The sequence below is a fragment of the Mustelus asterias genome, unplaced genomic scaffold (genome assembly GCF_964213995.1).
Source record: "Mustelus asterias unplaced genomic scaffold, sMusAst1.hap1.1 HAP1_SCAFFOLD_69, whole genome shotgun sequence".
NCBI classification, from domain to species: domain Eukaryota; kingdom Metazoa; phylum Chordata; class Chondrichthyes; order Carcharhiniformes; family Triakidae; genus Mustelus; species Mustelus asterias.
In genome coordinates this window covers 581391-599092 of record NW_027590131.1, presented here as the reverse complement: position 1 = coordinate 599092, position 17702 = coordinate 581391, and the positions used below count along the sequence as shown (strand labels likewise).

At 47.8% G+C, this 17702-nt stretch overlaps 2 protein-coding genes across 3 annotated transcripts in view; one reads left to right on the top strand and one right to left on the bottom strand.

Moving 5' to 3' along the window:
- LOC144483448 (NACHT, LRR and PYD domains-containing protein 3-like) overlaps positions 1–935 on the bottom strand; it is a 396724-nt gene extending 395789 nt beyond the window's left edge. The window contains exon 1 of the mRNA XM_078202133.1: positions 791–935. The gene's annotated coding sequence lies outside the window, so the exon portion shown is untranslated. The remainder of the gene's footprint in view (positions 1–790) is intronic.
- LOC144483456 (uncharacterized) lies at positions 685–17241 on the top strand. 2 transcript variants are annotated; one of them, XM_078202149.1, is made up of 6 exons: positions 685–840; positions 3444–3520; positions 5784–5869; positions 6088–6146; positions 10592–10702; positions 15636–17241. In XM_078202149.1, exons 2-5 carry the CDS (start codon positions 3501–3503, stop codon positions 10658–10660), a joined length of 234 nt encoding a protein of 77 aa, XP_078058275.1. In that variant the 5' UTR covers positions 685–840; positions 3444–3500; the 3' UTR covers positions 10661–10702; positions 15636–17241. The 2 variants fall into 2 exon arrangements, with proteins under 2 accessions (XP_078058275.1, XP_078058274.1); XM_078202148.1 differs by lacking the exon at positions 685–840 and having other exon boundaries at positions 3337–3520.
- Positions 17242–17702: the final 461 nt, after the last annotated feature.

Here is a 17702-nt window from a genome sequence, read left to right as displayed (position 1 = left end):
CAGCAACTGAGCCTGGCCAGTGCCCCCGTGCTGCTGATGTTTGGAGAGTGTGAGGAAAGGGCCGCAGACACGGGGAGAATGTGCAGACTCCACACAGACAGTGAGCCAAGGCCGGGAATTGAAGCCGGCTCCCTGGCGCTGTGAGACCGCAGCACCAACCACTGAGCCACCGCGCCGCCCACAATGTAACTGACCGTCCCCGCTCTGTTAATATGATACAAAGACAGGCTGTATTTACACAGGAAACCGCCATTTTAATCCTCAAGCTGAATGTTGTTGGAGTTGAAACTTTTTCTGGGCCGTTAATTCCTCAAACCCGGAAATACCCGGATACGCAGCGACAAACCGCAGTGCGCCTGCGCGCAGTAGGAAGCGGGCCGCACCCTCCCGGAGTGAAGTTGGCGCAAGCGCACTCGGGGCGGAGAGGGCTGGTTTCCGGCTCGCGGATTGGTCAGCTCCCGGTCACGTGCTGCGAGCGGGCAGTGACTTCAGACCCCCCTCTCCAGCCGCGCGCAGAAACCGTTAACGGCCGCGCCACGTGACCGCGAGCCGCTCTCACTGAGTGGGCGGGGACCTCACCGCACCCTCATTCCCCATTGGTGCGTTCTGCTGTCCGTCAAATGAACACAGCCAATAGGAAGCCGCTCCAGCAGAATGATTGGCAGCCAGTGCGCGGGCGCACTCGGGCAGCTTGTGATGAAGCAGCGACTCGCTGCCACTGGGGACAATCCCAGTCAGCGAGAGTCGGCGCCGCTGAAGCGGAGACTTTTTCTCTCATTTAATTCCTTACCGTTATTCAAAGATTCGGTGTGAAGCCGCTGGGAAAGCCCCGCACACGCAGTGAGAAACGGCGCGGCGCCTGAACTCCGCACTCGAGACGGCGGCGGGCTGATTGTCCCGCTCGCCGATTGGCCAGATCCAGGTCACGTGCTGTGCGTCGGCAGTGACGTCAGAACGCCCCCTCCAGCCGCGCGCGGAAACCGTTTAACGGCCGCTTCCAGGCACGTCACTGAGGGGGCGGCACCTCATTGCGTCATCATTCAGATTTACATACAGCAGGGAAACAGGCCCTTCAGCCCAACTTGTCCAGGCTGCCCCTGTTTTTAAACCCCTAAACTCGTCCCAATTGCCCACATTTGGCCCATATCCCTCTAGACCCATCTAACTAAATGCTTTTTGAAAGACAACATTGTCCCCACCTCTCCTACTCCCTCTGGCAGCTCGTTCCAGACACTCACCACCCTCTGTGTGAAATAATTGCCCCTCTCACCTTCAACCTCTGCCCTCTAAGGTTTAGACTCCCCGACCTTTGGGAAAAGACATGAACTATCCAGCTGATCTGTGCCCCTCATTATTTGATAGACCTCGATAAGATCAGCCCTCAGCCTCCTACGGTCCAAAGGAAACAAGTCCCAGTCTATCCAACTCCTCCTTAGAACTCAATCCATCAAGTCTCGGTCGCATCCTAATAAATCTTTTCTGTACCTTTCTAGTTTAATAATATCCTTTCTATAATAGGGTGACCAGAACTGTACACAGTATTCCAAGTGGGGCCTTACCAATGTCTTGTACAACTTCAACAAGACGTCCCAACTCCTGTATTCAATGTTCTGACCGATGAAACCAGGCATGGGGAATGCATTCTTCACTCTGTCCACCTGTGACTCCACTTTCAAGGAGCCATGAACCCGTACCCGAGATCTCTTTGTTCTGTAACTCTCCCCAACACCCTACCATTAACTGAGTAAGTCCTGCCCTGGATCAATCTACCAAAATGCATCACCTCGCATTTGTCCAAATTAAACTCCATCTGCCATTCGTCAGCCCACTGGCCCAATTGATCAAGATCCCGTTGCAATCCGAGATAACCTTCTTCACTGTCCACTGTGCCACCAATCTTGGTGTCATCTGCAAACTTACCAACCATGCCTCCTATATTCTCATCCAAATCATTAATATAAATGACAAATAACAGTGGACCCAGCACTGATCCCAGAGGACACCGCTGGTCACAGGCCTCCAGTTTGAAAAACAACCATCCACTGGCTTCTGTCATCAAGCCAATTTTGTATCCATTTAACTACCTCACCCTGGGTCCCATGATGGAGGTTGTGCAACAACCTGCCATGTGGTACCTTGTCAAAAGCCTCATTGATTCACTGCACAATCCATCACTGCACCCTCATTCTCCATTGGTGCATTCTGCTGTCCATCAGCTGAACACAGCCAATAGGAAGCCGCTCCAGCAGAATGATTGACAGCCAGTGTGGGTGGAGTCGGGCAGATTGTGATGAAGCAGCGACTCGCTGTGGATTCGCTGCCATTGAGGACAATCCCAGGCAGCAAGGGCGGCACCTTCCGTCCCCAAGCGCAGCATTCGCACCATCCCACTTTCTCTTCCATTTGGGCAGCACCACAAACAGCTTCTTGTTGTCTCTTCCATTGGCAGCACCCCCGGGTGCTCTTGGTGCTCCCGTTCCAGCACCTTTCCTCTTAATGATGGGGGAATGAGGCTCTCATAGCCCAGAATAAACATCCAGCAACACCGACAACTCCCAGCTTCCGCACACTTATCGCCGTAACTCCGGGTGCTTTCTACTCATCCTCCCTCTCTGGACAAGTTGCACTCCCTGCCTCATAACCGGATCACTCCGGGTGGCTTTCCGTAACTGGTTAGCGGTTACCGGAACTTTATCTTCTTGTGTGAAATGCATTGTCTGCACATTCCAGCGGGAACATCTTTATCTCCAGGCAAAGGCAGCCTTGACAGAGCATCCGCATTGCCGTGTTTCTCACTGACAGCACCAACACCCACCTCTGCAATCAAACTGCTGCCATGGACGGTATCCCAGTGAATGGTCCAAGGATGGAAGATAAAATATAGGAATTATGAATGGGAGTCAGTAATTCTGCCCTTCGAGCTCAGTCACAACATCATCATGGCAGAGCTTTTAGTTTCTTGATGCAAAGACGATGCCTCAGCCTTCTTTTTCCACCCGAGCAAACTTTTCCTCAGCTTTCGTCAATGATCTAGAAGCGAATACTATGGATCTTCCTCTCCGTTTGACATAACGTTAGACAGGACAACCTCAATCCCATTGGGCGAGGCTTCGCATGTAAGCTGCAGCAGTAACTTTTTCAAATTGAACTCGCATTTCCAATCTCTTCAAAGCCTGCTTTACCGCCAGGGAGGCCTCCTTTTTTTCACTTCCACGGCTCTCCTTTCACCAGCAACTGGAGCATCAGTTTCAATGCTGTCGCCAGATCCGGATTGAGCTTGTTGTCATAGTAATTGATTAGACCCAAAAACAACCTGAATTGGGACACATTGTCTGGTCTTGGGCCTTCATGATGACCTCCATTTTAGGTTTTGTGCATCCATTTCATGACCCAGGCATTCAATGGAGTCCTTGAAGAACTCATATTTCTCTCTTGATTTGCAGGTCGTGCTCCTGCAACCTCTAAGGTATTCTGCAAGTACTGGGAAAATAGTCGAATCCATGACCAAGATCTCATCCAGGTAAGTCTGGATTCCTGTCATTCCACTCAGGATTTGGTCCATGGCCCTCTAATCGAGATAAGGGCGCATGTAATCAAGATGGGGGCACTCCAAACCGAAATTGGGGGCACTCCAAACCGAAATTGGGGGCACTTATAATTCACCTGGGCACTCCTCATTGACAGGAGCAGTGCGAGCTGATATGCGGGCACTCAGAATTGATACTGTCACTGCTCTAAATCTAAATGGGAGCACACCTAATCGGGATAGAAGTCTCTCTTATTCGAGATACGGCGTGCTCCCAATCGAGACAGGGGGGCACTGCGAACGGCGACGGTGGCGGGGGGGGGGGGGGGGGGGGGGGGGGGGTTTGGGGGGGGGGGGGGTGGGGGGGGGGACGACTGCCAACGGCGATGGGGCGGGGGGCACTGCTAACGGCGATGGAGGGGGGACTGCTAATTGAATTAATCGCTGCTCCAAATCTAAATCGGAGGCACCCCGAACTGATATAGAAGGCTCCATTATTCGAGATACGGGACACTCCTAATCGAGGGAGGGACAGACCTAATCGAGGTAGGCAGCATTCCTAATTGACCGGGGACACTCAGAAATGACGGGGGGCACTCCTCACTGAAATAGTCACTGGTCCAAATCTAAACAGGGGGGCATTCCTAATCGAGATAGAAGGCTCCCTTATTGCAGATCGGGACACTCCAAATCAAGATGGGACACTCCTAATCGTTAGAGGGTCACTCGCAATCGAGATAGGGGGCACTCCAAATTGAGATAGTTGGGACTTCAAATCGAGCTAGAGGGAACTACTAATTGACACGGGCACTCCTGTGAACCTGGCACTGAACCCAGCCAGGCCTGTGACACTGAATCCTAAAGGACAGAGTGAATCCAGCCAGGCCTGTGGGACTGTATCTCAAGCGACAGACAGAACCCAGCAATGCCTGTGACACTGAATCTCTAAGGATAGAGTGATCCCAGCCAGGCTTGTGACACTGAATCTCAAAGGACACAGTGAACACAGCCAGGCCTGTGAGACTGAATCTGAAAGGACAGAGTGAATCCAGCGAGGCCACTGTTCGACCACCCCGAAGCCTCCTATGCTCCAGGAGAAAATGTCCCAGTCTTTGCAACTCTGCTTATAACTCAAACCATCAAGACCCTGCAGTATCCCAGTAGTTCTTTTCTGCACACTTCCTAGTTTAATAATATCCTTGGTATAATAGGGTGACCAGAACAGTACACAGTATTCCAAGTGTGGCCTTACCAATGTCTTGTACAACTTCAACATGATGTCCCAAATCCCATTCAGCATTCTGACCAATGAAACCAAGCATGTGGAATGCCTTCTTCACTACTCTGTCCACCTGTGACTCCACTTTCAAGGAGCTATGAATCTGTACCCCTAGATCTCTGTTCTATAACTCTCACCAATGCCCTACCACTAACTAAGTAGTGCGCTGGTTCGATCTACCAAAGTGCATCATCTTGCGTTTATCTAAATTAAACTCCATCCACCATTCATCAGCCCACTCGATCAAATGATCAAGATCCCGTTGCAATCCGAGATAACTTTCTTCACTGTCCACTATGCCACAAATCCTGGTGTCATCTGCAAAATTACTAACCATGCCTCCTAAATTCTCATCTAAATTATTAATATAAATTACAAATAGCAGGGGACCCAGCACCGATCCCTGAGGCACCCCGCTGGTCACAGGCCTCCAGTTTGAAAAGAGAACAACCCTCCACAACCACCTTCTGTCTTCTGTCATCAACCAATTTTGTATCCATTTGGCCACCTCATCCTGGATCCCATGAGATTTAACCAAATCCAGTCTAGTTTTGCTTTTAAATGTTTACATTTTCAAACACTGAAACCTCTTGCCCTTGTTGGGAATATCAGTGCGGTTTGAGAAAAGCAAACACTGATCCCACACTCAACACCCCCCAACACAGGACTGAGCAGAGAGTGTGAAATGTGACTGGTGTGAGTGTGGATTATCTTTTAAAAGTGGGTAAGAAACACTCCTCCATTTTCAAATCTTTACCTTGTTTATGGAGCGTCTCGGACTCCCCTGACACTCACTATCCATCTGAATTAATCTCTATTCCTCACTGTCTAACTGTTACTCTCTGCATTGCTCCCTCTCTCTCTTCCTCTCCCTCTCTATCCCTCTCCCTCTCTATCCCTCTCATCCACTATGTTGTTTACCGTTAAGGAGTCTAATCACAGAGAATTCAAACACTCTTTCTGTTTCTGTCTTGGCAGAATTAGCAACATGAGTGCAAATTTCAAGATTGGATTCACACAATACAGACAGAACAGTATTTATATAATGGCTTCTGCAAATGCTGGTGAGCTCAGTACATGTGGTAGCTTAATGTTACAATAAGATAGAATCTGTATTCAGACAACTGTTACTCTCTGCATTGCTCTCTCTCATTCTCCCTACCTCTCTGTTACTCTGTATCTCTTCCTCTCTCTCTCTATCCCTCTCATCCACCATGTTGTTTATCATTAAGGGGACTAATCACGGAGAATTCAAACACTCTTTCTGTTTCTGTTTTGGCAGAATTAGCAATATTAGTGGATATTTCAAGACTGGATTCACACAATGCAGACAGAACGCTGGTGAGCTCAGTACACGTGGTACCTGAATGTTACAATAAGATAGAATCTGTATTCAGACAACTGTCACCCCACAGGGTCCAAACTTCACCGTGTTAATTTGATTTGATTTGATTGATTTGTATTGGGATGCAGTGAAAAGTATTGTTTCTTGTGCGCTATACAGACAAAACATTCCGTACATAGAGTACATAGGGGAGAATGAGAGGAAAGGGTGCAGAATATAGTGTTGCAGTTACCGATAGTGTGGAGTGAAAGATCAGCTTAATATACGGTAGGTCCATTCAAAAGTTGACATTCTCCCCAAGCACTAAAGCTTTCTACAAAGCAAGGCTCACAAATTCAACACCAGTTTCCTTTGTCCGCTCTCCCATCATGCTGTGTTCGGAGTCTCTGATCGATGCTAAGGGCCTAGTATTTGAGGCTCTGAGCTGAACCCACAATCTGTCTGATTCTGAGGGAAGATTACTGCCCACTCAGATACAGCTGGGTGCAGTATCCCCTTGAAATATATCTGTTGTGTACAGAGTCACTTCTTTTTTCCCTGTGTCTGCTACCCTTAAAGAACTACTGAATAATCTTTAAACATCTGTATTATCACAGAACAGGGCCAACATGGGGGAATCTAGTATCAGGGAGGGCACAGTTTAAAATTCATACAGCGCCCATTAAAGATGGAGATGAGGAGGAATAATTTGTTCTCTCAGGGGGTGGTTAGTGTTTAGAATTCAAAGTTAAAATTCATTTATTGGTCACAAGTCAGTCTTACATTAACACAGCAATGAAGTTACTGTGAAATTCCTCTAGTTGGCGCCTGTTCGGATCAATGCACCGAACCAGAATATGGGAGGAAACCGGAGCACCCGGAGGAAACCCATGCAGACACGAGGAGAACATGCAAACTCCACACAGACAGTGACCCAAGCTGGGAATCAAATCCAGGTCCTTGGCACTGTGAAGCAACAGTGCTAACCACTTTCCCCAGAGAGTGAGTTGAGCATTATGGGGAGACAGGCAGCAAAGTAGAGTTCAGGCCACAGTCAGATCAGCCATGATCTTATCAATGGGAGGAGCAGCCTCAAGGGGCAGAATGGCCTACTTCTGCTCCTATTTGTTGTGTTCTGTGTGGTACCTTCAAAGGCCATTGTACTCAGCATTGCAGGAACTCTGCCGAACACACTCTATCTCAATCACTTCCTCTCCCTCTCTGTGACTCTCACTCCATTCCTTTCCTCCCCTCTCTCTGTTACTCTCTCTCTATCTCTATCCCTGTTTCTCTCTTGCCCACTCCAGCTGGATGGAGAGTGGGAAAGAGAGGCTGATATGAAGGGAGTTTTCATCTGTATCTAACTGCATTTTCTGAACTGTCCTGTCCTTGTTTGATGAAACAATGAAATGGGAGATTGTATTTGTTTGTGTGCGTGTCTGTGTGTGTGTGTGTGTCTGCGTGCGTATATTGGTGGATGTATCAGTATGTGTGTGTGTGTATCAGGGTGTGAGGTGGTCTGCATAGGTGTATTTGGGTGTGTGTATGTGTGTGTGTGTATTCTGCATGTATGTGTGCGTGTGTGTATATGTGCATGGGAGGGGTGTGTGCCTATGTGCGAGTGTGTGCGAGTGTGTGTGTCTGTGTTTGTGAGAGAAATTGAGTGTGTGAGTGTGTAAGTGTTTGCCTGCATGGGGGTTATGTGTGAAACATAGAAACGAGAAGCAGGAGGAGGCCATTCGGCCCTTCGAGCCTGCTCCACCATTCATTTTGGTCATAAGAACTAGAAGCAGGAGTAGTCCATCCGGCCCCTCGAGCCTGCTCTGCCATTCAATAAGATCAAGGCTGATCTTTTCGTGGACTCAGCTCCACTTACCCGACCGCTCACCATAACCCTTAATTCCTTTACTGTTCAAAAATGTATCTATCCTTGCCTTAAAAACATTCAACGAGGTAGCCTCAACTGCTTCACTGGGCAGGGAATTCCACAGATTCACAACCCTTTGTGTGAAGAAGTTCCTCCTCAACTCAGTCCTAAATCTGCTCCCCCTTATTTTGAGGCTATGCCCCCTAGTTTTAGTTTTACTGCCAGTGGAAATAATTTCCCTGCTTCTATCTTATCGATTCCCTTCATAATCTTATATGTTTCTATAAGACCTCCCCTCATTCTTCTGAATTCCAATGAGTATAGCCCCAGTCTACTCAGTCTCTGCTCATAAGCCAACCCTCTCAACTCCGGAATCAACTTAGTGAATCTCCTCTGCACCCCCTCCAGTGCCAGTATATCCTTTCTCAAGTAAGGAGACCAAAACTACACAGTACTCCAGGTGTGGCCTCACCAGCACCTGATACAGCTGCAACATAATCTCGCTGTTTTTAAACTCCATCCCTCTAGCAATGAAGGACAAAATTCCATTTACCTTCTTAAATACCTGCTGCACCTGCAAATCAACTCCTTGAGATTCCTGCACAAGAACACCCAGGTCCCTCTGCACAGCAGCATGCTGCAATTTTTTACTATTTAAATAATAGTCCATTTTGCTGTCATTCCAACCAAAATGGATGCTCTCATATTTACCAACATTGTACTCCATCTGCCAGACTCTCGTCCACTCACAAACTATCTATATCCCTTTGCAGACTTTCAGCGTCCTCTGCGCACTTTGCTCTGCCACCCATCTTAGTATCATCTGCGAATTTTGGCACGCTACACTTGGTCCCCAGCTCCAAATCATCAATGTAAATCGTAAACAATTGCAGTCCCAACACTGGTCCCTGCGGCATACTACTAGTCAGTGATCGGCAACCAGAAAAACACCCATTTACCCCCACTCTTTGCTTTCTGTTAGTTAACCAATCCTCTATCCATGCAATACATTACCCGTAACACCGTGCACCTTTATCTTGTGTAGCAGTCTTTGGTGCGGCACCTTGCCAAATGCTTTTTGAAAATCCAGATACACCACATCCACAGGTTCCCCATTGTCCACTGCACATGTAATGTTCTCAAAGAATTCCACCAAATTAGTCAAACATGTCCTTCCCTTCATGAACCCATGCTGCATCTTACCAATGGGACAATTTATATCCAGATGTCTCGCTATTTCTTCCTTGATGATAGCTTCAAGCATTTTCTCTACTCCAGAAGTTAAGCTAACCGGCCTATAGTTACCTGCCTTTTGTCTACCTCCTTTTTTAAACAATGGCTTCACATTTGCTGTTTTCCAATCTGCGGGAACCATGCCAGAGTCCAGCGAATTTTGGTAAATTATCACCAGTGCATTTCCCCCACCATCTCTTTTAGTTCCCTGGGATGCATTCCATCAGGGCCAGGAGACTTGTCTACCTTTAGCCTCATTAACTTGCCCAACACTACCTCTTTCATGATAATGATAGTTTCGAGGTCCTCACCTGCCATAGCCTTCCACTCATCAATTCTTGGCATGTTATTTGTGTCTTCCACTGTGAAGACTGACGCAAAATACCTGTTCAATGCCTCAGCCATTTTCTCATATCCAGTTATTACATCCCCCGTCTCATCCTCTAAAGGACTAATGTTTACTTTAGCCACTCTTTTTCATTTTATATATTTGTAGAAACTTTTGCTGTCTGTTTTTTTTATTCTGAGCGAGTTTACTCTCATAATCCATCTTATTTTTCTTTATAGCTTTTTTTGTGGCTTTCTGCTGACCTTTAAAGATTTCCCAATCCTCCAGGTTCCCACTAATCTTTGCCACTTTGTATGCATTTTCTTTCAATTTGATACCCTCCTTTATTTCCTTCGATATCCATGGCTGATTATGTCTTTTTCTACAGTCCTTCCTTATCACTGGTATATACTTTTGCTGAGCACCGTGAAAGATCGCTTTGAAAGTTCTCCACTGTTCCTCAATTTTCCCACCATAAAGTTTTTGCTCCCAGTTTCCCTGAGCCAACTCCTCCCTCATCTCTTTGCAGTCTCCTTTGTTTAAGCACAAGACATTGCTTTTGGATTTTACCTTCTCACGCTCTATCTGTATTTTAAATTCAACCATACTGTGATCGCTTCTTCCAAGAGGATCCCTAACTGTAAGATCACTAATTATTCCCGTCACATTACACAGGTCCAGATCTAGGATAGCTTGCTCCCTTGTAGGTTCCATTACATACTGTTCAAGGAAGGTATCGCAGATACACTCTATGAACTCTTCCTCATGGCTAATCATCAAATTCAATATCCTGATCTCCCCTTCCCCTCCCTAATCCCGCGATCCCTTTAGCCCCAAAAGTTATATCTAATTTCTTCTTGAAATCACACGTGAACATGTGCAAGTTCCGGGCCATCTCCGTGTGTGCGTACATGCGTTTGTACGTGTGCATGATTGAAGTCAATGGTGAGATATGGTTAAAATTCCATATGTTTATTGTTATTCCCATACATTGGTAAATTCAAGAATCTCACACCAACCTTTGAAATCTTCAGACTATTTGGGTGGACAGGATAACCATGAGAGCACAAAGTGCCTCCAGCTGCTTGTGTGAGACTCACTGACCTGAACTAAGTTCCTGGGACAAGATGAAAAGACACCAGACAGTGAGTTTGATGCAACAGGTTAACAGAATTTATTCAGTCAATGATTGAACAAAGATGCTGAATAGGCAATTGATTGACAGCTCCTCACGTGACCTGCCGAGCTGACCTCAGCGGTCTCGAGCCTGCTCAGTGTCTGAGCCACATTCCCTTAGCAACGGGCTGCGCCTGCGCAGTGATTGAACCGCATTCCCTTAGCAACGGGCTGGGCCTGCGCAGTGATTGAACCGCATTCCCTTAGCAACGGGCCGGGCCTGCGCAGTGTCTGAGCCACATTCCCTTAGCAACGGGCTGCGCCTGCGCAGTGATTGAGCCGCATTCCCTTAGCAACGGGCTGCGCCTGCGCAGTGACTGAGCCGCATTCCCTTAGCAACGGGCCGGGCCTGCGCAGTGACTGAGCCGCATTCCCTTAGCAACGGGCCGGGCCTGCGCAGTGATTGAGCCGCATTCCCTTAGCAACGGGCCGGGCCTGCGCAGTGATTGAGCCGCATTCCCTTAGCAACGGGCCGGGCCTGCGCAGTGATTGAGCCGCATTCCCTTAGCAACGGGCCGGGCCTGCGCAGTGATTGAGCCGCATTCCCTTAGCAACGGGCTGGGCCTGCGCAGTGATTGAGCCGCATTCCCTTAGCAACGGGCCGGGCCTGCGCAGTGATTGAGCCGCGTTCCCTTAGCAACGGGCCGGGCCTGCGCAGTGACTGAGCCGCGTTCCCTTAGCAACGGGCCGGGCCTGCGCAGTGATTGAGCCGCATTCTCTTAGCAACGGGCCGGGCCTGCGCAGTGACTGAGCCGCGTTCCCTTAGCAACGGGCCGGGCCTGCGCAGTGACTGAGCCGTGTTCCCTTAGCAACAGGCCGGGCCTGCGCAGTGACTGAGCCAGGTTCCCTTAGCAACGGGCCGGGCCTGGGTGAGGAGGCTGTTTCCTTATTGTGAGTGTCCCCGCTCAGGGGGAAGATCAGCAACATTGGTGACCCAGTAACATGGAGAGAGTCTGTGTGAATCTGCACATTGTTAATGACCCTTCAATAAAAATAACACAAAGCTCACCGACATCAGACAAGGGATAAACTGTCTGAAAGGTGGGCTGTCCCATATTGAAGCGGCCGAATGGCCTCCCCCAGCTCCAGGAGCTGCACAAGCTCTGAGCTCCGGCAGCAGCAAGAGGAGGAGGCAGACATTCAGTCCCTGCAGCCTGAGCTGCCCGTTGATCAGGGAGACAAACTCCATCCAGCCGCCTGGGCTTCAGATCCACACCTTCTGGCAGCAGAAATATCCCCATCTCAGAGTGAAAATTGTTCACAGAATCCCCACAGTGCAGAAGGAGGCCATTCAGCTCAGCAAGTCTGCACCGACCACAATCCCACCCAGGCCCCACCCCAATAACACCCACATATTTACCCTGTTAACCCCCTGACACTAGGGTCAACTGAGCACGGCCAATCCACCTAACCCGCACATCTTTGGACTGTTGGAGGAAACCAGAGCACCCGGAGGAAACCCATGGAGACACGGGGAGAATATTCAACAGCTAATATCTGCAGCTATGTGTGGGAGAGAGTTCCACACTTCCCCCACCCTTTGTGTGAGCAAGTGTTTCCTAAATTTATCTCCTGAATATCCTGGCTCTGATAATAAGATATTTGTCCCCTTGTCCTGAGCTCTCATAGAAACATAGAAAAACTACAGCACAAAACAGGCCCTTCAGCCCCACAAGTTGTGCCGAACATATCCCTACCTTTTAGGCCTACCTATAACCCTCCATCCTATTAAGTCCCATATACTCATCCAGGAGTCTCTTAAAAGACCCTATAGAGTTTGCCTCCACCACCACTGATGGCAGCCGATTCCACTCGCCCACCACCCTCTGTGTGAAAAACTTCCCCCTAACATTTCCCCTGTACCTACACCCCAGCACCTTAAACTTGTGTCCTCTCGTAGCAGCCATTTCCACCCTGGGAAAAAGCCTCTGAGAGTCCACACGATCTGTGCCTCTCAACGTCTTATATATCTCTATTAGGTCTCCTCTCATCCTACGTCTCTCCAAGGAGAAAAGACCGAGCTCCCTCAACCTATCCTCATAAGGCATGCCACTCAATCCAGGCAACATCCTTGTAAATCGCCTCTGCACCCTTTCAATCTTTTCCACATCCTTCCTGTAATGAGGCGACCAGAACTGAGCACAGTACTCCAAGTGGGGTCTGACGAGGGTCTTATATAGCTGCATCATTATCCCCGGACTCCTAAACTCAATCCCTCGATTGATAAAGGCCAGCACACCATACGTCTTCTTAACCATCTCCTCCACCTGCGGGGCCGATTTTAGAGTCCTATGGACCCAGACCCCAAGGTCTTTCTGATCCTCTACAGTACTAAGACTATTTCCCTTTATATTGTACTCCTTCATCCCATTTGACCTGCCAAAATGGACCACTACGCATTTATCTGGGTTGAAGTCCATCTGCCACTTCTCCGCCCAGTCTTGCATCCTATCTATGTCCCTTTGTAACTTCTGACATCCCTCCAGACTATCCACAACCCCATCAACCTTCGGCAAACTTACCAACCCATCCCTCCACTTCCTCATCCAGGTCATTTATGAAAGTGACAAACAGCAAGGTTCCTGGGGCACACCACTGGTGACCGACCTCCATTTAGAAAAAGACCCATCCATGCACACACTCTGCCTCCTTTGGTCAACACAGTAAGAAGTTTAACAACACCAGGTTAAAGTCCAACAGGTTTATTTGGTAGCAAAAGCCACACAAGCTTTCGGAGCTCTTAGCCCCTTCTTCAGGTGAGTGTCTTACAGTGAGTGTCAACCTGGGGTACATCCCATCCGGACCCGGCGACTCTCACACCAGTGAGTAAAATTTCTGTCAACTGATAATTTCATTCAAAACCCTAAAATCCTCAGTTAGAGCAGCCTTTGGTCAAGCCAGTTCTGGATCCACAGGGCAGCAGCCCTTTGGATCCCATGCCCTCTCACCTTTTCTAGAAGCCTTGCATGGGGGACCTTATCGAACGCCTTGCTAAAATCCATATAAACCACATCTACTGCTTTCCCTTTGTCAATGTGTTTCGTCACATTTTCGAAGAACTCCATCAGGCTCATAAGGCACGATCTGCCTTTGACAAAGCCATGCTGAGTATTCTTGAGCATACTAAACCTCTCTAAATGCTCATAAGTCTTGTCCCTCAGCTTACCAACTACTGAGGTTAGACTCACCGGTCAGTAATTTCCTGGGCTATCCCTATTCCCCTTCTTGAAAATAGGAACCACATCCGCAATCCTCCAATCCTCCGGCACCTCTCCCGTCTCCATCGACGACGCAAAGATCGTTGCCAGAGGCTCTGCAATCTCTTCCCTCGCCTCCCACAGTAACCTGGGGTACATCCCATCCGGACCCGGCGACTCTCACACCAGTGAGTAAAATTTCTGTCAACTGATAATTCCATTCAAAACCCTAAAATCCTCAGTTAGAGCAGTTGGAGGGAGAACAGGAGGGGAGGTTATTTGCGGCCTCACTTTTTCAGATAGTTCTGTCCAGATCAGAACTTGCTGTTTAAAAGATAGCTCATCTCCCTTCTGGTTCCTTTACCAATTACAGAACGCCATAAATCTGTCCTTATCTGCTTCTGACCCTTTTGTCAGTGGAAACACTTCTCATTATCAAAGCCTCCTCATTTTGAACTCCCCTGTTCAGACGCTCTTTATTCTTTGCTCTCGGAGAATAGTGCCAGTTTCTCCATGGTCTACAAAACTGAAGTTTTTCTTCTCTGTCAATGGAATCGGGACATCACCGGCATTTGTTGCTGATCCCTAATTGTCGATAAGAAGGTGGCGATGAGCCACCTTCATGAACCTTTGCAGTCATTTGGTAAAGATCCTGATTCTTGGAGCTGTGCCAGAAATGCTGCTTTACATTCTTTCCAGAGACCTCAAATTGGGTGCAGTGCTGAAGCTAAGGCTGAACTGGTGAATGATAAACATAACCTTCTCTCGCCTTTTGTAGTTTATGGGGGTGATTCCCCCAGTCCACTAGCAGTGCAGTGAGCCAAGAGACGCAAGCGAAGACCGTGTAGCGGGCTTCCCGCTGGGTGCCACGGCCTCCGTGTGTCACTGGCCAGATTTTTGGCGCAGTCAGCTTTGTGCCAGAAATCGGTGCGGAGCTGTATAAATTATACTGATGACCATTTGCATAGCGGGCCTGGGACTGAAGTCTTTGGGGCCGCAAGCATCTCCCCCCAGTCCCCCTCCAGGCCAGTGGGGGAGGTTGGGTGGGGGGGTAGAGAGGTCATGGCTGGCCCAGACATGTCTGCGAGACCAGTGATCAGGACGTGTGGGGGGAGGGGTGGGGGGGTCGCACGGTCAGTAATGTGTGTGGGGTCGCGGGGCTGGACAGCAATCGGGAGGCTGGCAGTGTGGATTACTGCGCCAGCCCCAGTCTCTGCTCTGACAAAGCAGCGTCTGCACAGTGACCCGCTCAGTGCTCTGCCACCGGCCTCTCCGGCTGGAATAGGCTCCGCCCTGGGTTTTGAAGGAGATTCACGCGAGTGCATTCTGCAGTGCGCACAGTGTGGGAGATTTGAAAATCCCACCAAAATAAACCCCAGCGGGAATTACTCCAGTTTTTACGCGAATTCGGCATTTGGAATTTTTCCCAGCTTTTTAAACAGTGTTGTCTTTAAAAATCTCTGCCCTTTTTCCCAAGTCTCTCTGTTTTTGGGCTCCCTTTCAAATTGCACCACAAATGATCATGAAGGATTTCAGTTGGAAGTGAAGCTGGGAGCTGCAATTGAATAAATGGAGAGCAGCGGGTGGATACGTTCTTCATTTGTATTTTGGGAAAGGGGAAGCTGGTGATTGCGGATTCAGACAAGGTGATGGTTGTTAAGACTGTCCACGCTCCATTGTAACATCTTTCTCTTTTCTGTTCCAGCCATTCCTAATTGGCTAAATGTGTGAACTTGACTGCCGCTTTGACCCTGACTACTTCTCCATGGACATTAATATCTTCTTTTACTGTCTGCCAGGCAGTGAACTGAAAGTGTTAATTTGTATATTACTGCCTTGGTCCCCAGTTGGCAAATGTCTGGCTTTTAATTTAAACACATCAGAAATAGTGTCAGTTGTAGACTGCATGGCCCCTTGCCCCTGCTCTGCATTGAATATAATCGTGGCTGCTCTTCTGCCCCAACTCCACTTTCCCAGCTGCTCCTCATATCCCTTCACTCGATAAGAGATCAGAAATCTCAGTCCTGAATATTTTCAGTGCTGGATCATCCACCTTCTCTGGGGTAGAGAATTCCAAAGATTCACAACCCTCTGAGTGAAAACATTTCTCCTCACCCCAATTCTAAACAATCCACGGCTTATCCTGAGATCCCGCACTGCTGTTTTCAATTTCCAAACGAGTGGAAAACAATTACTTAGTGTCTACATTGCCCAGCCCTTTCAGATACTTGTATGTTTCAGCGCAATCACCGCTTATTCCTCTCAACTCAGTGTATAAGCCAAAATTATTCCGTTTGTCATCCGAAGAGAACTATCTCATCCTGCATTTCATATCCCTTTGAGGCCTCATTTCTCTTTAGCACTGTGTCTTCTTCCAGACCGAGAATTTTCAACCTCCTGTTCACATAGGTCTATGGTTTTTCCCCTCTGAGATCTCAGCATTCCTCCACGTTTGGCCTCCTGTGTATCTCCACTCCCTTTGACCTGCAGCTCTGAAATTCCTTCCCTGAACTCTTTGCTTTTATGTCTTTTACCTGGAGATGGTAATCACTTTTTCATCCAACTTCCCACAGAGAAAATACTCAGAACTGAAGTGGATGGCCTCACACTGCCTATTCATAGATTTCCAGTTTTTTTATGCTGTAGCTTTACCAACTCACTTAGTCCCTCTGTGTTCCCGATTTCTAGGAATTAAATACGGTCAAATTCTGATTCAATTACAGCTAGTAGGTCAGGAAACTTAAAGAATGAGCTAAAATACAAGTTCAGATGAAGGGTCATCTTGACTCAAAACTTTGGCTCGATTCTCTCTTTTCATTTGGAGGCCCACACTGTCTGTAATTTACACACAGTAAAACAACAACCTGAATTGTTGTCTTGTCCTGCCAAGTGGGTGCAGGAGAACCAGTGGACCTCACCCAACAGAGATGGAGAGTTGGAAGCAGTGTTAGAGTGCACACTGCTCTCACCTGTCTTACTCTTATCAATTTAACATCAAAATTGATATTTAACCTCGTGGATCCGATCTAGAATCCTCAGCATGTTGGATCAGGTTATAAATCAGTAATTTCCAAATCTGTATATTTAAAATCACTCGATAGCAAATCTTTTGTTCAGAGATTTGGTTGAACCCAGAATAAAACTATCAGTAAGTTTAGGGGCCTGATTCTATAACTGGCACAAGATGGAACATTGAAAGTGTTTTTGCTAAACTATCGTTTCTAAAGTTTGCCCTTTGAACCCGATTATCTGATCGTTCTCTGAATAAAAATGTTGCACCATCTGAAATAAACAATCCAAGATCAACTGATTAAAAGGGAGGTGCAAATCCTCCAGAAGTTTCACACTTCATTATTCAACCAACATTTAAATACAGTAACAGGATGAAATTATTCCGCCCCTTGAGCCTCTTCCTCTATTTAATTAAATGTTGCCTAATCTGCATCTTAACTCCATTTACCCTGAGTAGATGTCATCCTCGATAAGGACAGTTGACGATGACCTGCCATAGATTCACTTCACTTGTCATCCTGAGTTAGTGAAATTCTGAGCATCTTCTTGAATAACTCCATTGGGCCAGAATCTGGTGTCTCAGTTGCTGGTTTACAATAATAAATGTAACTGGAGTGTTAGTGCTCATTGCCCAACAGCTGCAGCCATTGTTGCTCAGAGATCATTCAGTTTGGAAGTTAAATGGTGAATCTCCATGTAGAGAAACAGCCCTTCTCTCAGCTCATTGACAAGGAACTGGCTCCTGGGCTCTGGGGTGAAA

What these genes read in the sequence shown, in the direction of transcription:
- LOC144483456 (XM_078202148.1), top strand. Translation starts at nt 3,402, where the DNA reads ATGGAGTCCTTGAAGAACTCATATTTCTCTCTTGATTTGCAGGTCGTG. An exon ending in ATGACCAAGATCTCATCCAG is followed by an intron (nt 3,521 to 5,783) that starts GTAAGTCTGGAT and finishes CTGTCTTGGCAG; the next exon opens with AATTAGCAACATGAGTGCAA. An exon ending in ACAATGCAGACAGAACGCTG is followed by an intron (nt 6,147 to 10,591) that starts GTGAGCTCAGTA and finishes TGAAATCTTCAG; the next exon opens with ACTATTTGGGTGGACAGGAT.